Source organism: Palaemon carinicauda, chromosome 1, assembly GCF_036898095.1.
Source record: "Palaemon carinicauda isolate YSFRI2023 chromosome 1, ASM3689809v2, whole genome shotgun sequence".
Lineage (NCBI taxonomy): Eukaryota > Metazoa > Arthropoda > Malacostraca > Decapoda > Palaemonidae > Palaemon > Palaemon carinicauda.
In genome coordinates, this window is record NC_090725.1 from 127,761,476 (window position 1) to 127,782,402 (window position 20,927).

The 20,927-nt window shown below is 42.7% G+C and overlaps 1 protein-coding gene across 1 annotated transcript in view; it reads right to left on the minus strand.

Annotated features, from left to right (window-relative positions):
* Positions 1-2,406: 2,406 nt before the first annotated feature.
* Positions 2,407-20,927, minus strand: part of ScsbetaA (Succinyl-coenzyme A synthetase beta subunit, ADP-forming) — a 64,382-nt gene continuing 45,861 nt past the window's right edge. Inside the window, exons 6-9 of the mRNA XM_068384765.1 lie at positions 17,272-17,415; positions 4,412-4,572; positions 3,876-3,995; positions 2,407-3,076 (exon numbers count right to left, since the gene is read on the minus strand). Of these exons, the coding sequence (XP_068240866.1) occupies positions 2,912-3,076; positions 3,876-3,995; positions 4,412-4,572; positions 17,272-17,415 (590 nt within the window). The 3' untranslated portion in view covers positions 2,407-2,911. The remainder of the gene's footprint in view (positions 3,077-3,875; positions 3,996-4,411; positions 4,573-17,271; positions 17,416-20,927) is intronic.

Sequence of the window (20,927 nt, forward strand, 5' to 3'; positions counted from 1 at the left end):
AACAAAAGATACAACACAGATCTACCCAATTTTGCATCGGTTTAGCAGAAATGATGGCCAAGTTCAGGCTTTGGAACTAAGTGCCATTCAAAACACAATGTATGTGAGTGTGTGTAGATTGCCTTACCTTGTGTAAGACACGGGCTCTTGCTTGGCAGCCTGTAATAGATATTCACTCTATAAATGCAATAGAATCCTGGAATATATTGTCTACATGCTCTTGCTAGATCCCAGCCACCTGCTGGGATTCAGGAAAATGAAGCTCAGAGATGAGAAAAATGAGCTTACAATAGCATTGTCAAATAATCCCCACCTTGATAAAAGATGAGCAATAAGATTAGATCTTTAACCCTTTTACCCCCAAAGGACGTACTGGTACGTTTCACAAAAGCCATCCCTTTACCCCCATGGACGTACGGGTACGTCCTTTCAAAAAAATGCTATAAAAATTAGTTTTTCATATTTTTTTATAATTTTTTTCAGAAAATTCAGGCATTTTCCAAGAGAATGAGACCAACCTGACCTCTCTATGACAAAAATTAAGGTTGTTAGAGCAATTTAAAGAAAATATACTGCAAAATATGTTGGGAAAATAATAACCCCCTGGGGGTTAAGGGTTGGAAATTTCCAAATACCCCGGGGGTAAAAGGGTTAAAAAAAAAAAGGCCTTAGATGAACATTGCCAAATATTATCGCATAAGTACCCAGAAATTGGTCATTTTTCCAGTTAGGTAGAATATCATCTCAAATCTTTTAAGGACTAAACACACTTGCATTACCCATCAATACATGTTAGAAGGTAGTATTGTTCCTGAATGTGCTAACTGTGATGTAGTGACATCTGTGAGTACATTTTCATGTACAGCATGACATTTTTCATTTCGTTGGGATGTCCATCTCTGAAATCTTAGACATTCCATCACTTACCAATTTTTATGAAATTGAGTAAATTTAGGTACAATTAATAAATATTCTTACCTACCATATTGTGTATGATTAATGACAGTATTCCAAATTCTTTGTGATGGCATATTAACTTCACAATATTTCTTTTCTCCAGTTATTATAATTCTCTTGGCCAGTAGTTTTTTTGGATTTTTTATTTTAATGATTGATGGACCCCGGGGAGGGGGGTAGGAGTATGAAAGATGAATTAAATTGGTGAACGAAAGTAAAGGTTACTTTTTTCTAATCCTTTTATCATGTGTCTCACCAGTCCATAACTTACAAAGCTGAATGCCCCACAGAGCTCCAGTATTTTAGCTTAAATTCCATACAACCTCTTTAACAATAGGTCACTCTTCCAAGAGATCCTTATAATTACGAGTTTAAAAGCACTATGAATCACAGCATAGGTCTACAATATAATCATAATTTAAAATTTCAAGTTACCTCTCTTAGAGGGCACTTCTTACTCTTGCACTTAAGTCTATTCTGTATTAGGGCTCCTTGTAAAATGAGTACAACAAAAGCTAACATCATTACTGCCTAAATATTTATTCATTTGTGAAACCAAACTGTAGGATTCAAAATGTAGGTTAAGTAATGTTATCATCAAGAGGGTCATATAAGAATTGAGATAGAGACTTGTATGGGATAATTATTTGGTTACTAATTTTATTTTTTCATTCCATCAAGGTATACTTTACTTGTACTGCCTTCAGCCTTAGTTTCAAAGGGATTTATGGAAACCTGAAATAAAAAAATTTATTAAGGGGAATGATAGTTTTCATTATTTGAGCTTCGCTAACTTGTTTCTTTTTTAATTTACATTTAACATGCTAATTGTTTTTTTTGGGAGAAACTGGATTTTCTGAGCCTTGTTTCCATAAAAATGGATTATGACCTCCAGAAAATAAGGTTGGGCAGGGATGCAGAGATTAATGTAAGAACTATTTAGTTAGGTACAGTAGGTATTGGTTACCCTCTCATTGAAAAATTTTGGGCTTTGGAATAATCTAATTCAGTTTGACAAAGATAAATGCGGTGGATAGAAACATAATTCCCCTTTACGCACATTTATGTACGTGGACTCATTGTACTACATTTAACGGAGATTCTATGCCATACAATGTGTAGCATACAATGATAGACAGACAAACTAGAAAACTATTCAGAGGAACATCTCTTGTCAACAACATGGTATGGATTGTAGGGAGAGAAGTTTGTAACAACTCTCGATGCTTTTGGAAATTTGTGATTTTTCTTAATTCTTACACTAGCTATGTCTTACATTTAAAATTACTTACCAGACACTTTCCTCCTATCTGAGGGTCTTAAATGAAAAATTTATGCTTAAAGGTATTGATGAGAAAACCTAGATTGTCATTAGGATCAGCAGGTTTTGTGAATACACAAAACAGTGCAAGTGTTGTACTTCCAAAGGATATCAGAAAAAAAAAGATATTAAGTTTTGTCATTAGCTTCAATATTTATTGGGACTTCCAATAATAAATTACAGTATACATATATCATCCAAGTCTTATTAACTTTCCTATGAAAGCTCAATTAAGCAAAGTTTATAACACTAGAATGAAATATAGTCTTAGGTAGTTTTCAACCTTACCTCTAAAATATCTACACACTCCTCTTCTGCATGAATATGCACTCACCGCTTAACAATAAATAGACATATAAACAAGGCCAAGTGAAATTTACAAATGTACAATTATTAAATAAAAAGCTATATTAATGTATTTTTTTTTCAGAATGAATTGTGTGACTGGTATAAAGTTTCAAATCAACTTTAGATTTTACTGAATGCTTTCTCTTAATTTCAAATAATCAGTTTGGGAGGTACTTTATACCATAACTCAAAGCCAAATAAGCAAAGTCAAAGCTGGCTAGACACAATCTGCAAATCAATTAAATTTCTAGCTAAACACCGAGTTCAAATTAAAGAAGTTTCTAGCTAAACAGGGAGTTCAAATTTGACATCAACATTGGCAGCCTTAGCCATCTGTATGATATTTGACAGTTTCACAACCATCTTAGCAGCATCATCAAGATTGTCACAAGGTAAAATTCTAAGGTTGGACATTGCAATCAAGGCCTTGGCATCATCTACATTGGTACCCTGTCAGAAAGAAAATCATAGTTACTTCTACTTGAATTATATCAAACATAAATTTAACATCAAGAGACCCCAACATTAAAATAAAAAATAAACTTCGTTACTGCTTTCAAAATGGTTTTAACTATTTTTTCCTAGTTAAATTTTTCAAAATATAAAAATCAATAATTTCTACAAATGCTTTGAATTACAGACATGATAATTTAGATCTGTTTCTCTGATTTCTTATCATACTGAATGAGATGCAATGGCAAAATTTCAATTAACCCTCTAAGGATCTGATGACAAATGGTGCATCATCCATTAATGTAGCTATATAGAAAATTGATTCAGATTTCTAATGAAATTTTCAATTTCTTTCTATCTTTATTCATCTGTTAGTTAACGCTACACAAATGACACAACGTCACTACTTACCGTAAAAAATTTTACAGGTCATGAGCCTGATAGTAATTTTGTTAAGGCCTGGATCAGCAGAGGGTTAATGATAAACATCCTACCTTACAAACGTTCAGGTTGCATAAGTTACTTTCATTATTACATCTCTCACTAACTAAAGCAATAGCAAATTACCAGTTATGCAGTTGCAGCTATGAATCCTGTAGTCCTAATCTTAACAAATTGTAGAATAAACTTTTAATAGCAGTTGATTAAAACATGGAAAAAATTTTCCATAACCACAAAATACTATTCCATTATTTATGACATTAATTGGGCAATACCTAAAGTATATACTAAGCCTATAAGAATTGGAGCATTAACTTATTTAAAGTCTAATAAAATCTTGCTATACAGTACTCACCTGTAGTCTAACTACAATTGGAATCTTCAAGGAAAGTTCCTCTGCAGCAGCAATAATACCCTGAGCAATGACATCACATCGCATGATTCCACCAAAGATATTCACCATAATAGCATGAACCTGAGGGAGTAAGATTTCAGAAATAATAATAATTACATGAATCCTTTCATAGTGTATTTAATAATGGGGTGACAAAATACTTGTGAAAGTTTTTTCTGATCTTGAATAAGATGCATAATGCTATAGCAAAATTTTAAACTTGACTAAGATGCTTGGTTTTGACTGCTTTATAAGAAAATCATTATTACATAAATAGTGATTAAATATAATGAATAAGGATATGTAAACTAGTGATTAAATACTATGAATAAAGATATAGAAACTGTCTAATAACAATAAAATGCATTCACTTCAAGTACAAAACTAACAGCTATCCATCTCAAGCAGGAAAAAGTATACTTATCTATTGCTAAAAAACCATCACTTTAATACTGTTATGGCTACTTCTTCAAATTCATGTAAAACATTTTTCTTACATTTGGATCTGCAGTAATGATTTTGAAGGCTTCCTTGACTTGTTCTGCTGTAGCACCTCCACCAACATCCAAGAAGTTGGCAGGTGAGCCTCCGTGCAACTTGATGATATCCATTGTTGCCATTGCCAACCCTGCTCCATTTACTAAACAGCCTATGCTACCTGAATGTAAAAAAAAAAAAATAACCAAATAAGTAATGATTGTTTGAACAAAAACTGAGCATCCAATTCACAAACATAAAGAAAAAATATCCAAGCTCAGAGGTGCTTCAAAAGAATAATCCCTTAAGAAGAGCTCAACAGTTCACACTGAAGCTCCATTCTGTAATCATATTCGGCCTCTTGTTTGTCATCATTACTTGGAGGATACAAAAAATTTAAATACTCCCAAAAACTCATATGATAATCTATTGTTTTTGCTACGATTACAATATTACACATCAGCTAACTACTGACTACTATCTCTACCATTATACTCATTGGTTCCATTTAATGTCAGATGAATGAAAATGAATATGAAATTTGGGCTAAAAACCCAAGTATGTGGCACTTTCAATTAATTGAGAACTTTAAATTAAGGTTTTTTGACGATGGAAAAACTTATTTTTGGAGAGGTGCTGTGCGGTCTACAAGGCCCTTTCTGTTGAAGGGCTAGAACAGGGAAACCTATACGACAACAACCAAAGAAATATCATCTCCCCTGCTCTAGACCCAGTGTATTAACATGCAGGGCACAGTCTCAATGTACAGTGGGTATCTCGCAGTTCAAACACACTTGAACTTGCCAGAACACCTTAATAGCTGTAAGTTTCAGAAAGAAACCATTGCTCTAGTCCTCGCCAATATACTTATGTCAAACAAAACCACAATCATCATTCAAGGTCGAAGGTATATAACAACACTCCACTTTCCTGCTCAACGCTATGAGGTGGTAGTGTCACACAAAACTTCCCCAAAAATAAGTTTTTCCTTTGTGAAAAATGTTATTTTGATAATAAAATAAATTTTTGAATATACTTACCCGGTGATTATAATAGCTGCAACTCTGTTGCTCGACAGAAAAACTCTACGGAAAAATTCGCCAGCGATCGCTACACAGGTAGGGGGTGTACTCAACAGCGCCATCTGTCGTTCAGATACCCATTACTCATTGTAAACAAAGAACTCAATTTTCTCCTCGGTCCACTGTGTCTCTATTGGGGAGGAAGGGAGGGTCCTTTAATTTATAATCACCGGGTAAGTATATTCAAAAATTTATTTTATTATCAAAATAAAATTTTTCAATATTTAACTTAGCCGGTGATTATAATAGCTGATTCACACCCAGGGGGGTGGGTAGAGACCAGCAAAATATGTTTACATCATATGAGCTAAGAATTTTTATTTCATTTTAGGAGTTATCAAAATAACTAAACAAAATAAATAGGTACCTGGTAAGGAAGTCGACTTGAACAATTACTCTGCCTTTTTAAGTACGTCTTCCTTACAGAGCCTCGCGATCCTCTTAGGATGCTGAGCGACCCCTAGGAGCTGAAGTATCAAGGGTTGCAACCCATACAAAAGGACCTCATCAAAACCTCTAATCTAGGCGCTTCTCAAGAAATGACTTTGACCACCCGCCAAATCAACTAGGATGCGAAAGGCTTCTTAGCCTTCCGGACAACCCAAAAACAACAATAAAAACATTTCAAGAGAAAGATTAAAAAGGTTATGGAATTAGGGAATTGTAGTGGTTGAGCCCTCACCCACTACTGCACTCGCTGCTACGAATGGTCCCAGAGTGTAGCAGTTCTCGTAAAGAGACTGGACATCCTTAAGATAAAAAGACGCGAACACTGACTTGCTTTTCCAATAGGTTGCGTCGATTATACTTCGCAGAGATCTATTTTGTTTAAAGGCCACGGAAGTTGCGACAGCTCTAACTTCGTGTGTCCTTACCTTCAGCAAAGCTTGGTCTTCCTCATTCAGATGGGAATGAGCTTCTCGTATTAACAGTCTGATAAAATAGGATAAAGCATTCTTTGACATAGGCAAAGATGGTTTCTTAACTGAACACCATAAAGCTTCAGACGGGCCTCGTAAAGGTTTAGTTCGTTTTAAATAGAACTTAAGAGCTCTTACAGGGCATAAGACTCTTTCTAGTTCATTTCCAACCATACGATAAGCTTGGAATATCGAACTATTTTGGCCAAGGTTGAGAAGGCAGCTCGTTTTTGGCTAGAAAACCAAGTTGTAGAGAACATGTAGCCGTTTCAGATGAGAATCCGATGTTCTTGCTGAAGGCATGAATCTCACTGACTCTTTTAGCTGTGGCTAAGCATACCAGGAAAAGAGTCTTTAAGGTGAGATCTTTCAGGGAGGCTGATTGTAGCGGCTCGAACCTGTCTGACATAAGGAATCTTAGTACCACGTCTAAATTCCAACCAGGTGTAACCAAACGACGCTCCTTCGTGGTCTCAAAAGACTTAAGGAGGTCCTGTAGATCTTTATTGTTGGAAAGATCTAAGCCTCTGTGACGGAAGACTGATGCCAACATGCTTCTGTAACCCTTGATAGTGGGAGCTGAAAGAGATCGTTCTTTCCTCAGATATAAGAGGAAGTCAGCTATTTGAGTTACGGAGGTACTGGTCGAGGATACGGATACTGACTTGCACCAGTTTCGGAAGATTTCCCACTTCGATTGGTAGACTCTAAGGGTGGATGTTCTCCTTGCTCTAGCAATCGCTCTGGCTGCCTCCTTCGAAAAGCCTCTAGCTCTCGAGAGTCTTTCGATAGTCTGAAGGCAGTCAGACGAAGAGCGTGGAGGCCTTGGTGTACCTTCTTTACGTGTGGCTGACGTAGAAGGTCCACCCTTAGGGGAAGTGTTCTGGGAACGTCTACTAGCCATCGAAGTACCTCGGTGAACCATTCTCTCGCGGGCCAGAGGGGAGCAACTAGCGTCAACCTTGTCCCTTCGTGAGAGGCGAACTTCTGCAGTACCTTGTTGACAATCTTGAACGGAGGGAATGCATATAGATCTAGATGTGACCAATCTAGGAGAAAGGCATCTATATGAACTGCTGCTGGGTCCGGGATTGGTGAGCAAAATATTGGGAGCCTCTTGGTCATCGAGGTTGCGAAGAGATCTATGGTTGGCTGGCCCCAGGTGGCCCAAAGTCTCTTGCATACATCCTTGTGGAGGGTCCATTCTGTTGGAATTATTTGTCCCTTCCGACTGAGACAATCTGCCATGACATTCAAGTTGCCTTGGATGAACCTCGTTACTAGTGATATGTTTAGACCTTTTGACCAGGTGAGGAGGTCCCTTGCGATCTCGTACAACGTCAGAGAGTAGGTCCCTCCTTGCTTGGAGATGTACGCCAAAGCCGTGGTGTTGTCCGAGTTCACCTCCACCACTTTGCCTTGAAGGAGAGACCTGAAGCTTTTCCAGGCCAGACGTACTGCCAGTAGCTCCTTGCAGTTGAAATGCATTGTCCTTTGACTCGAGTTCCATATTCCCGAGCATTCCCGACCGTCTAATGTCGCACCCCAGCCTACGTCCGATGCGTCCGAGAAGAGAACGTGGTTGGGAGTCTGAACAGCCAGGGGAAGACCCTCTCTTAGGTTGATATTGTCCTTTCACCAAGTCAGACAAGACTTTATCTTTTCGGAAACCGGGATCGAGACCGCTTCTAGCGTCTTGTCCTTTTTCCAGTGAAAAGCTAGATGGTATTGAAGAGGACGGAGGTGTAGTCTTCCTAGTGACACAAATTGATCCACGGATGACAGTGTCCCTACCAGACTCATCCACAGCCTGACTGAGCAGCGTTCCTTCTTCAGCATCTTCTGGATGGATAGCAGGGCTGGGGGCTGATCGTCTTGTTGTTCAGCAACGTCCTCATCAGGGGGTTCCTCATCCGAAACTGATGAGGAAACGGCAACGGAGTGGGCAACGTCTGGCTCGCTGAATCCGGTCGCACTGGTGGATGCGTGACGGAGCCGGACGCAATATCATGGAACTGCTGCACAGTCTGTGAACTGTCAACAACCATGGGTGCGCGAGGAAGCACAGCGTCAACCCGAGACTGTCTAGACCGTCTGGGTTGTGCAGTCAACACCCTACCGGGTTGCTGAGGTTGACGCACTGCGTCAAAACAAGTCACCTCTGCTGGTTGTTGAACGTCCTGAACGTCAACAACCACCTCCGAGCGTCGCTTAATGTCAACGTGCGGCTGGCAACCCACACTGGGTCGCATCGGTGGAGGAACCCCCTCAACTGGCAGACGCGAGTAGGTTACCTCAGCGTCAACAGGGCGCACAACCAACCGGTTGGAAGGTTGTTGGCCAGAAGGTTCTTCTCCGCATTTAAGTCCTCTATCAAGGACGCAAGCTTGGACTGCATGTCTTGCAGCAAAGCCCATTTAGGGTCTACGGGAGCAGGTGTGGCAACAGACGGGGTTAGCGACTGAGGCGGAACCGTTTACCATCCCTGAAAGCCTTGTTATGCGTGACATAATAGTACAGCAAAACTTCAAAGGCTCGACAACAGCTGTGAAGTTGACCTGTAAACAACTTGGAGCGTCTCCTGGCTAGGCGCCAGGGAGAGTCTACCAGAATTGAGAAGTCTATCTGGGCAGAGGCATGAACTCCCAAGCCGAGAACTTCTCTCGTGTCATATCAGACTCTCGCTCTATAAACCAGTTTAAAAGAAGGGAAAGCAAAGGCTGTATCCCCCAAACTCCTCCTGGTGAAAAACCAGTCGCCTAGCCAACGTAACGCTCTCTAGGAGAGCGAGAGAGCACTAGCTTAAAAACAATGGCTTCGAAGTAGCTAGGCCTAGTGTAAGCTCTGACGTTTAGGCGAACGAGGAGCAGCAGTTACAAAAAGATCCGGACGAAGATCCTTAAAAAAAATCATCATGATTTAATTAAAATCCATAGGAGGCTAAGCAGCTTTAGGCTCCTCTCCATCTGACAGAGTCCTCAAGGGAATATCAGTAGGAGGGAGAAACAGCAACTTCCTCATCTACAGGAACCTTGTCCGATAAAAGCTGAGTCTCTCACTGGTGCATTAGTAGCGGACCAGAACGCAACGTCATGTAACTGCTTGATAGTCTGTGAACTGTCAACCACAACAGGTGCGTGAGGACGCACAGCGTCCACTCGAGACTGCTTTGACTGCCTAGACTGAGCAGTCAAAACAACTCTAGAATGCGGAGGTTGACGCACAGCGTCAAAACAAGTCAACTCCGATTGTTAGTGAACGTCTTGAACGTCAACAGGAGCATCAGCCAGTGGCCTAACGTCCAAATGCGGCTGAAAAACCACACGAGACCGCATCGAGTGTGGTTCTAAACAACCTGACTGACGTGACTAAGCTACGCCAACGTCAACAGTAAGCACAAAGGAACGTTAGATTGGCTGAAAGCCAGGATATCGATGAGATAAACGGCTAGACTCAACGGACTAATCGGCAGAATAGTCTTCCATAAGGGAGGCAAGCATATACTGCATGTTTTGCCATACAACCCCTTAAGGATCAACGGAAATGGTTGTGGTAATAGACGAGGGTAACGTCTGTGACCGCAACACTTTGCCTACAAAAAAATGACTCTCGGAGTCTGTGTTACGCTTTTGTTAGGCGGCGAGCAGTTATCCGATGACTGCATAGGGTCAGAGCTGTCCTAATGGCTGTAACCAGGACGCTGGACCTGTCCTGAAAGGACTGACTTTCGCTTAAGGGCTTCGAAACCTTGTGACAGGTTTCTTATGCGAAAAGCCTACGGATGGCGAGGAGAAACAACGTCTCTCTCGTCTTATGGTAGGGGAGATCTTGGTAAGATACACCCGATACCATAGAGGGAAAACGTCTGTTCGTTGGTCAAGGCCTCTCGAACCCATAAGTCGTTTGACATTACTTCTCCCCTGGGCTTGGGAGCTTGTAAGAGGTCCCGGACTAGGTGAACGACAGGCACGAACAGACGAACCCTCGGACGCAACACTGTAACACTTTGCGCCTCGGACGCAACACTGTAACACTTTGCGCATATCACTTTATCACTTCGATTTTCTGTTTTGCACTTATTTCTACCTGAAACACGCAATTCTACCCTTCATTAAAAGGTAGTAATCAGTGGCTGGGAAAGAGACTAAACACTAGTTCATATAACTACGTTTTCAATCTCTCACCGCACATAGCCTGGGGACGAGAATAAAAACCTAAAAACGTTTTATCCTTCCTCCCCATACAGCGACTAGGGACGTGAGTAACACGAGAACAACGTTACCCGCTTGAACGGAACGTTTTCTCTCCTCTCTCTCCCTCCGTCTCTATCTCTCTCTCTCTTTATCTTTTGATTTCGCACCTAAGAGAAGAGCCCAATTATATATCGACAAAAAAAAAAACATGTTATTTGACTAAAGGAAAAAACTGAAAGGTTTTTCAAATAAAAAGTTCCTTTAAATTAGAATTTAAAACATTTAAGCTAAGAAAGAATGAACAAAACGTCAGAATCGATTTACTCTTACTGCAAAGTGAAACCGTGATACACTCTCTCTCTATCGTAACGATAGAGCGCATGTTGAACGTCCTGAACGTCAACAACTGCGTAGCATAAAAAACTAAACGTTAGTTCATCTTTGAAAACAGTACGAAGACTATCAAAGAAATTCTTTCATAAAATATTACATTTAAAAAGTTTTAAATCCTTAGCTCTTTAAAAGCTAAAGACGATATAAAGGGCTCAACGTTGATTAACTTCGGTTTCCAAGTTAGGACCGCCTACTCTCAGGAAAGGTCTATATAAACAAAGCATTAAAATTTATTTCTATATGTTTATAAAAAATGGAAAGTTAATCGAAGAGGCCTAATAAAGGCGGAGAGATATAAAATATATAGAGGAAAATCTATAACGTGATAAGATAATTACTAAAAGCCTAAACACACTTCCGTCTAAGGGAAGGGTCGGCCATTTAAAAGTGAAAGAAAGTCCATACTCTCTTTGTCACCATAATTAAATCTATCCAAAACGAGTTCAAGTTTTAAGATGAAGATAAAACACCTGCATAGCGAAAGCTCAAAACTAGAATAGTGTACTTCACCAAATAGTTGTGAAAACAAATCCAGTTAGCAACAGCGAATTAGTAGGTCTTGCCGGTAGCCCGACAGAGAGAAAATTGAGTTCTTTGTTTACAATGAGTAATGGGTATCTGAACGACAGATGGCGCTGTTGAGTACACCCCCTACCTGTGTAGCGATCGCTGGCGAATTTTTCCGTAGAGTTTTTCTGTCGAGCAACAGAGTTGCAGCTACTATAATCACCGGCTAAGTTAAATATTGAAAACTCTAAGGTTAAAATGTATGGTCTCTAAGAACTTAGTACCAGAGTTTCAAAAGCAAACTTTCCCATTCCAGGACAACTGTCTGCCACAAAGCCCAATTTACAACACATGGGCATGTTTCCAAGAGTAAGAAGAGAAGCTAACAAGTCTGACTCTTGACTCACAAGGGTAAACTTAAGAATACTGCCTGCTTAGAGGGCCTAGTAAATTGGCACTTCCTCCGATCTACCCATGTAAAGAGTCCCAATTACGCCAAGTACAGTACTAAGCATGCATGTTGTACTCAATTTGTTTCAGGTAGTGTTTAATAAATAAAGCCCAAACCACCCCATAAAACTCTTGTGGCCTGAAATTGCATATTATTAAAGAATGCTATCGTAAAGACAATTTTACTCACCTCGTGTTTATGGATGGAGACAAGATCAACTTTAAAAACAATAAAAGGAGGGAGGGGTCACCATACGGATAGCCTCTCTTGAAAGGGGCTTGATGGTCTCGGTGTTTTTAAAAACAGGCTACCTTCTGAAGACATGGATTTCAGTAAATATAAATTAAAGGTTGACCCCGGACAGAGGTTGGTATCTACCGACTCAAGAGCCGAGATATAAAACGGACTCTGTCTCTGAAAGGGCTTTCGTTTGCTTACAAACAAGACAACTAGAATCAAGACCTTGTATATTGTAATGAATTTCCGGTCCCACAGAAAGGTCGCCAGTTAGCTGGCACACGAATAACACAAAGTCAGAGGTAATTTGTATTTTTCTTAACTATACAAACCTATTGTTATTTACAATGGGAGAAGAAATCATCACTAACTGACACTACTATAAGAACTATTAACAAGGTGTCAGCAACCGGCCAGTTGAGCTGTTAGCCAGTGATAGTAGGGAGAAGCACCGGCTCCCTCTCACTCATACCTTTCTCACTTTTATCCCAGTCATGAGTTTCCCCTGGGGTAAGATGATGACGGGTAAAAGTACACGTAAAGAATTATAGGTTTGTACAGTTAGAAAAAATACAAACTACCTCCTAATTTGTGGTTTGTTCCTACACTGTACACAACCCCTACGTTCTTTAGAATAGGGGACTCACACTACTGTGTGTGGAAGTCTCTTCAACTGGCTGAAAACTTACTCCAGGATGTAGCATCTGTGCATGATAATGCGAGAAATGTGCATCCTTACACCTCGTTAACCAGTGGCCTGAGCGGAGTGATTATGAGCACCATTATGAGTCAAGGCTATGTGTAAAAAGGGGTTTGTAATTTATACTCTTGAAATCAGACTCCCCCACATTCAGAAGATTGGGAATATGACTTGAATATATGCAATATATTCTAGCTACTAGTCAAAGAGGGCCGTACCTACGGTCGAAAGAGTTCTAGCTTATAGCATCCTGCTTTTCAAACTGGGGTTGTAGCTTAACAAGTAATAATAATAATAGTCCTCAAAAGATGGCTGTACAGCTACCAAAAGTCCTACTGAAAAAGTGTCTAGAGACCTGTGGATCCCAGCTTGCTTGTAGTGGGTAGTGAAGGTTGTTTGTCTCCTCCACACCCCTGCTTGTTTGAAATGCCAGAGACGTACCGATTCCCCTAACATCATGAGCTCTAGGTCGAGGTCCTTGAGGAGAAGGGGAGGGATTAATGGCTCGGTCTATGGCTTAACTAATCCAAGAGGAAATGGTGTTCCTTGTCACCCTCTTCTTGACTCTGCCTGAACTAACAAACAGTTGTCTGACCTGAGGACAAACTCCTCGAATTCATTTGAGGAGATGCCTTAGGGCCCCAACTTCCCAAAACCTCGAAATCTGGAAGGAATTGAACCTGGACTCGAAAACCGGAGGAGTCTGAATCTTCGCCACAAACTCAGGGACAAAGCTGAACATCACTTGTCCCTAGGCCCTTGAATGGGCTATGTCATAAGAAAAATCACACAACTTGGCCAAGGCTAAAGGGAAAAGAAAGACGGTGTTCAGGGTGAGGAACACACAACTTTCACATTCCAAGGAGGTCTCATTTCCAACTGAGGACAACCTAACTTGAAACTTCATATGAGAATAGACAGCTCCAACAATGAGGAAATTTCCAGCCCTTTCAGTCTAAAGACCTGGCTTAAGGCTGAGCGATAGCCTTTCACCGCTGAGTCAAAACAGAGATTTTCCTCGAAGATATGACAAAAACTCAGCAATTAGGGGTAGAGTGGCACTGAGTGGAGAGATACAGTACCCAATCTATGACACCAACCACAGAAGATTGCCCACTTAGCCTGGTAGATTGAGGTTCAGAACCTCCTGAGGTATCTAGACATCCGTTTTGCCACTGGTGCCGAAAAGCCTCTCTCCGAGAGGAGATACTGGATAACCTCCAGTTGTGAAGACGTAGGGATCTAGGAGCCCAATGGTAAATCTGGTTGTGTGGTTGATGTAGGAGATCGAGTAGAATGAGAAGCTCCCTCGGTACTTCTGTCACAAGTAGCAGAAGGTCCGGAAACCATTCTGCATGGTGCCACATCGGTGCTATCAACGTCACTGACAGGATGGTCAGCAATCTCAACCTGTTGTGGATTTCCTGAGTATGCAGAATGGGGAGAATGCGTAAACATCTAAGTGATCCCACAGATGTTGAAAGGCATCTTAGGAGACTGCCTGTGGTTCTGGAACTGACAAGCAATAAACAGGAAGCTTCCAGTTCAAGAGAAGTTGTGAACAGGTCTATCATTGGCGAACCTCACAAAATCAAAACATTGTTCACAATCCAATGATCCAAAGACCATTCAGAAGTTATAATCTGAGCCTGTCTGCTCAGTTTGTTATCCATGTCATTCTTCTTGCTAGGAATGAGCCTAGCTGGTTGTACTTTGTCCACCGCAGTATCAAGAAGGCTAGCTGGTAAAGTTGCCGTGAAATAGTACCTTGCTTAATTAGATGAGCCACTATGGTTGTGTTGTAGCTCATCAACAAAAACAGAGTGACCTGAAAGACGCGGCTATAAATGCTGGAGCACCAAGTAGGTTTCCCTCAACTCCAGGAGGTTTATGAGGCATTGTTGGTCTACCTCGTACCACAGTTCAGAAGCTACATGATGCAACACGTTAGTGACCCTCCCCTCTTTTGATGCATCCATGAAGAGCATAAATTCAAGGAGGTTGGAGTCTGAGAAACACCAACTCAGATCCTCCTTTTGTTCCAGTTCCACCAGAATGCATGTCCCAAGAGGATCCCTATTTTGGCACCAACAAGTCTTCAGTTGCCACAGAAGTGGCCGCTTAAGACAACGACTGTTGGGTACCAGGAATTCTAACAAAACGAGGTGACCCAGCAATCATTGCCATAGGTAAGCTTGTGGCGACGAACGAACCAAAAACTAGTGTGTCCCTTCCTTGAGTTTTTTTGACACACTGCTACTATAGTAAGACTTTTCCCCATTACGGAGTAAATTCTCATACTCGGGTATACCAGGCTCTGCTTGGGCTCCAAAGAGGACTTCTCTAGGTTTATCATGATCGCCAGATCAGGGCAAAACTAGAGAACCATGGCTCAGTAGCAGAGAAGGATCTCCAAATCTGCCAAGACCAGCCAATCGTCTAGAAGCCCTTTGGTATGAGCCCATGCTGAGACCAGAGTGAACACCTGAGGAGTTATGGGCAGATTGAAACACAGTACTGTAATAGGAACAAGTATAATGTACCTTTCTGCGAGATAAGAATCTTGGGTACTTTGTCGAGGATGGATGTATTGGGATCTGGAAGTACGCATCCTTCAGATCTAACTTAATCATGAAGTCCCTCGCCCTGGCTGACTGCTTGCTGAAGCATGGCTGTGGTATCCATCTTGAATGGAGTTTGGAGAACAACCTTGTTCAAGGCTGAGAAGTTGATGCCTGATATACAGCCTCCAAACACCTTTCTACAAGGAGTTAACTGAAGCAGCCTGGAGACCTGTCGAGGACCTCCTGAAGGCAGCCTCCTTTTACAGGTAGCGTCCTTCAGCAATCCCTCTGCAAAGGAAGTGGATCTCGTTGGGGGATGAATCTGGGGAAAGTGAAGAGCTGGTGCTTAAAATAGGGATGAGGTATCCCTTGTGAAGGACGTAGACTGTCAAGGGGTCGGCCCTGTGGTGAAGCCACTGCTGCCACCTGATCTGCCGGCATCCTCCTACTGGTGGAAGAGTGGGAGAAGGCCCCCCTATCGAGGACGTCAATCACTTCTGCTACCTCTCCACCCTTTTCCTAGTAAGGACGTTAATAACGTCCGCTACCTGTCCACCCTTTTGCTCTAGTCCCACCGGAATGCCGGTCCTGGGAGGATCCCCATTTTGGGACCAACATGTCTTCAGTTGTCACTGAAGTAACCGCTTACGAAGAGGACTGTTGGGAACTAGGCATTCTAACAAATCCAAGTAACCCAGCAATCGTTGCCATAGGTGAGCTTGTGGCGACGAAAGAACCAAAAACTTGAGCGTCACTTCCTTGGGTTTTTTGACTTAATGACTCTCTTTTGACTCTTAGAGATCTGAGACTCATACAACTCAAGACTCACATCCATAGGGACCTGGGTTGGGTCAGGGTCCTAATCAAGTACCTCGACAGGGGATCAAGACTTAAGAGAAGCGTCTCCAGTCGCTGACAGCAACGAGGAAGACCACATCCAGAATTCTCTTCTGAAGCACTTGGTCATTGAAGACTTTTGAAGCCCAGATCTTTTTGTATACTTATGCTCCTGAGGCTTAGCTAAGAATTGAATTGAATGGAATATAAAATTTAGGCCTTAGCCAAGGAGAAAGCTAGGAGACTGAATGACTCCCTGGGGAATGTCAATGACAGCAGCAAAGGACTCCAGGGGCAGAATGACTAGTGCAGTACAGACTACACTGACTAATGGCAGACGTTAGTTGTCCGTAACGAAATCTCAATCCTCTGCTGGTTCTCGGGTGAAAGGTGTAACAGGGAGGCGTTTCCTGGGTGTCCACTCCCAACACTTGTATCCGTAGAGGAGAGTTGTCTGCACACCGAACAAAGTTAGTGAGGATCCATCTCCATACTTGACATAAACATGACGCTATTCCAGGGAAAACTGCATAGTCGCAAGTCCCTAGAGACCACACATACATGAAAAGAAAGATAAATCTTTAGTTTTAGGCCAGAAATAATAGGGTTAACGGGAGAGCAAGAAGACGGCACATCTTCACTCTACCGAGTCAAACACCAAAGAGAGGGATCTTACTGGGTGAGTGCAAGGGGGGGGGGGGTGGCTGGTCTACACCCCACTAACTAACAGAGAGTTGTTGACAACTTTCGTAAAAGTTTATGGCGAGATTCCAATTACGCTGAAAAAATATATCCATAGTAAAGAACAATGGGTTGGTATTCATATAAGAACAAATCTTATTTTTCATTTTCATCAAAAAAAATGAACAGCACATGACTTGCACGAAAATTTCCAGGAAAAAATAAGTTCATGCAAAAAATAAGTAATATTAGATATCAATAAACATTACAGCAATAACAGCAATTATACAAGATGTAAAATTTTAGTTTTCTTACCATCAAGAGCAATGTAATTGAGATTATGTCTAGAAGCTTCCACCTCCTTAGGATCTTCCTGAGACCAATCTCTCTCATCAAATATTTCCTTCTGACGGAACTCTGCATTGTCATCAAATCTCATCTTAGCATCAAGTGCAAACACTGTTGAACAGAAATAATTTCTTGTGAAAATAGCATAGTTAATCCAAATGTAAAACATCATTAGCAAAAATACATCAATACTAAGATTACCAAAATTACATCCTACTGCAGTTCTATTCATGTTAATTGAATACTGTATAACATTAGGGATGTACTAGAAATAAATATTTTGTAGCAAAATGGAAGTTTTCTTACATCTGCCACTTGAAGCTTTTATTGAAATTTAATCAAAACCTTGATGTCTTAACATTTTGCACCAATATAGAAATTTACAGCATTGAGCTAGTTTTATCAATTAGATCTGGCCTTGGAGGCCATTTAGCACCGAAGTGCAACTTGAAGTATTTATCTGTCATCAAGCAAATTTCAGACATGAACAAAGCTACCCTGAAAAAAATATGAGAGGGACATTTGAAGGCTATATAAACTAAAGAGGAAGTTAACCGATCCCTAACAAAAGATATACCAGTAATCGTCAACTTATAACTTACGCGACTTATGACTGTTTGATCTTATGACCACTTTCGTGACTATGTCGTCGTCACAAGTTTGTTGGGAATAGTGCACTAATATCACAAATTTTAAGTAATTTGTATTTTTCCTAACAGCACTTACCTCGAACTACTTTCTTAGGAGTATCTGGAATCTCCTCCCATCCGACCAGAGTTTTGTGTAGTTTACCCTAAACCCATTTTCTATGAGGGGTAACCTCAGGCGGAGTGATACGCGCCCTGAGGCTAACCCTGGGTCAGAGAGCATGCTCTCTCAGGTCTCGACCTCCAGTAAGTTCTTGGTAGCTAAGGTCTCTTAAGAATTCTAGGGGACACTCGGGGAAGGCAAGGTGGGCCATTACCCGAAAGTAGTTCAAGGCAAGTACTGTTAGGAAAAATACAAATTACTTAAAATTTGTGATTTGTTCCAACACGGAGTATTTACCTCGAACTACTTTCTTAGGAGACCTATACTTTAGGAGGAAGGCGTGGCCCTTGCAATTTTATGAGACCGTGCTGAGGAATATCCAGAGACCTAGATAGGAGGCTAGGTCGAGTTGACCCCATAGAAAAGCGAGAGAGAGGAAACTACACAAAAACCCATCTTAGTGTCTAAGAAACTCACCTGTGCTAGAAATCCTAGGGGACATGTCTTCCCCACGTTGAGGTACTTGTCTCCGGCTCAGGGCCCTATCTGAGCCCACTTGAAGCGGAAAAGGGGGAAGGAAGTACAAGGGGGAAGGAAGTACAAGGGGGTTTAAGGAATGAACCTGTGTCTCTTGTGCTTGTTACCCGCGGTTATCACTGGGGCTATAACCTTAAACCGTTTGGAGCGCGGAAACGACGGTACCTATCGAGAACCCGTCCAGGGATTTTCTTGAATAGTCTTTCAAATAGTGAGCAGTGAAGGTAGACTAGTTTGCCCAGGTGCCTGCCCTCAGGATCTGGTCCACTGCCATACTCTTCTCGAAAGCCAACGTAGTACTAAGGCTCCTAATGTCATGGGGTCTGGGCTTTCCCGGCAGGGGGATTCCTGCCTTACTGTAGGCCCTGATAATGACCTGCCGCAGCCAGGAGATGGTGTTTTTGGAGACTGGCTTCTTCACGAGGCCTGTGGAAACAAAAAGCCTTTTGATCTCGGGCCGGAGTCTGGCTGTCCTCTCTAAGTATTTTCTCACTGCTCTGACAGGGCACAGACGCAAGTCCCTCGAGTCGTTCGACCGGGGGATTGCCGGAATTGAGAACCCTTCAAACCTGAGGTCCCACACGGCAGGATTCTGGGTCTTCACTACAAAGGAAGGGACGAACTTAAACGTGACCTCCCGCCAACCTTTCGATTGAGCCACCTCGTAGGACAGACCATGGATCTCGCCCACCCGTTTAGCCGAAGCTAACGCCAACAAGAAAACCGTCTTGAGAGTGAGGTCCCTGTCCACGATGTCTTTCATGGGCTCGAACGGGGGTTCGGATAACATTTTCAGAACCCTGGCCACGTCCCATTGTGGCACCTTCACAGCTTGCGGGGGGGCATGATTGCTCGAAACTTTTAATGAGCATTGAGATATGCCTGGATTACCCAGGTCTATGCCCTTCAGGAGGAAAACTTGGCCCAGAGCAGCACGGACTCCCTTGATGGCCGGGATGGACATGTTGACCACGTCCCAGAGGTAAACTAGGAAGTCCGCTATGTCCGGGATGGAGGCCCTCAGGGGCCAGATGTTCCTAGCGGTGCACCATTTGGTAAAAGTGGCCCACTTAGCCTGGTAGACCGTCTGAGGTAGCCTGACATCCTCGTTACTGTACTCGACGAATAGCCCTCCCTCCTCAGGAGGCGCTCGATAACCTCCACGCGTGAAGGCGAAGGGACCGAGGATTCTCGCCATTCTCTCTCCGGCCACCAGGGCGCTACCAAAGTCATCCACAGGTTGTTTGCCCTTCTTACTCCATTGAGGACCTGCCGGAGCATCCCAAAAGGGGGAAAAGCGTACACGTCGAGGTTGTCCCAAGGATGTTGGAAGGCGTCCTTGAACGCCGCTCTTGGATCTGGCACAGGAGAACAAAACACGGGGAGCTGTGCGTTCAACCTCGTTGCGAAGAGGTCCATCACCGGAGCACCCCATTTTTCAATGACGGTTCTGGCTACTTCCGGGTGCAGGGACCACTCGGACCCTACCACCCGTCCCATCCTGCTGAGGCCGTTTCTTTTCCCCAGAATAAACCTTGCCGAGATTCTGATCTGCTCCACCTCGGCCCACTCTAGAAGTTCTAACGTGAGGACGCACAGCTCCTTCGATCTTAGTCCTCCCTGTTTCTTTATGTAAGCCACCACCGTGGCGTTGTCGCACATCAGAGCCACGGTGTTTCCCCGGAGTAGGTGGACGAACTCTTGGCACGCTCTTCGTACTGCCATCATCTCTAGCAAGTTTATGTGCTGGGCCTTCTCTTGGTTCGTCCAACTCCCTCTTGCTGACTTTCCGAGGAGATGGGCACCCCACCCCTCCTTCGATGCGTCCGTGAACAGCAGCATCTCCGGGGGGTCGGCTGCAAAGGGCATCCCCTTGAGGGTGTTCGCCCTGCAGCCCCACCATTCTAGGACTTGTTTCGTCCACGGGAACACCGGAATCACCCTGTGGGGGGAATCCCTCTGGTTCAAGCTCTCTTTCATGTTCCACTGGATCTCCCTGAGCTTCAGCCTGTCCTGGGGGACCAGTTTTTCCAAAGACACTAGGTGGCCTACCAGTCTCTGCCAGTCCTTTGCCCTCCTGGGCTGGCCCGTCAGGAAGGGGTGGAGGACCTGGTCTAAGTTGTCCAGCCTTTCCGCGGAGGGGAAGGCTTTCACCAACCGGGAATCCAGGACCATTCCGAGGTAGGTCATCCTGGTGGAGGGTATCAGTTGGGACTTCTTCAGGTTGATGGTGATCCCAGCACGTTGCAGAACCGTAGTAGCTTCGCGCCTTGCTCCCTCAGTACTTTCTCTGAGGCGAATGCCCTGATCGTGTGCCCAGGCTGAGACTGTTGTGA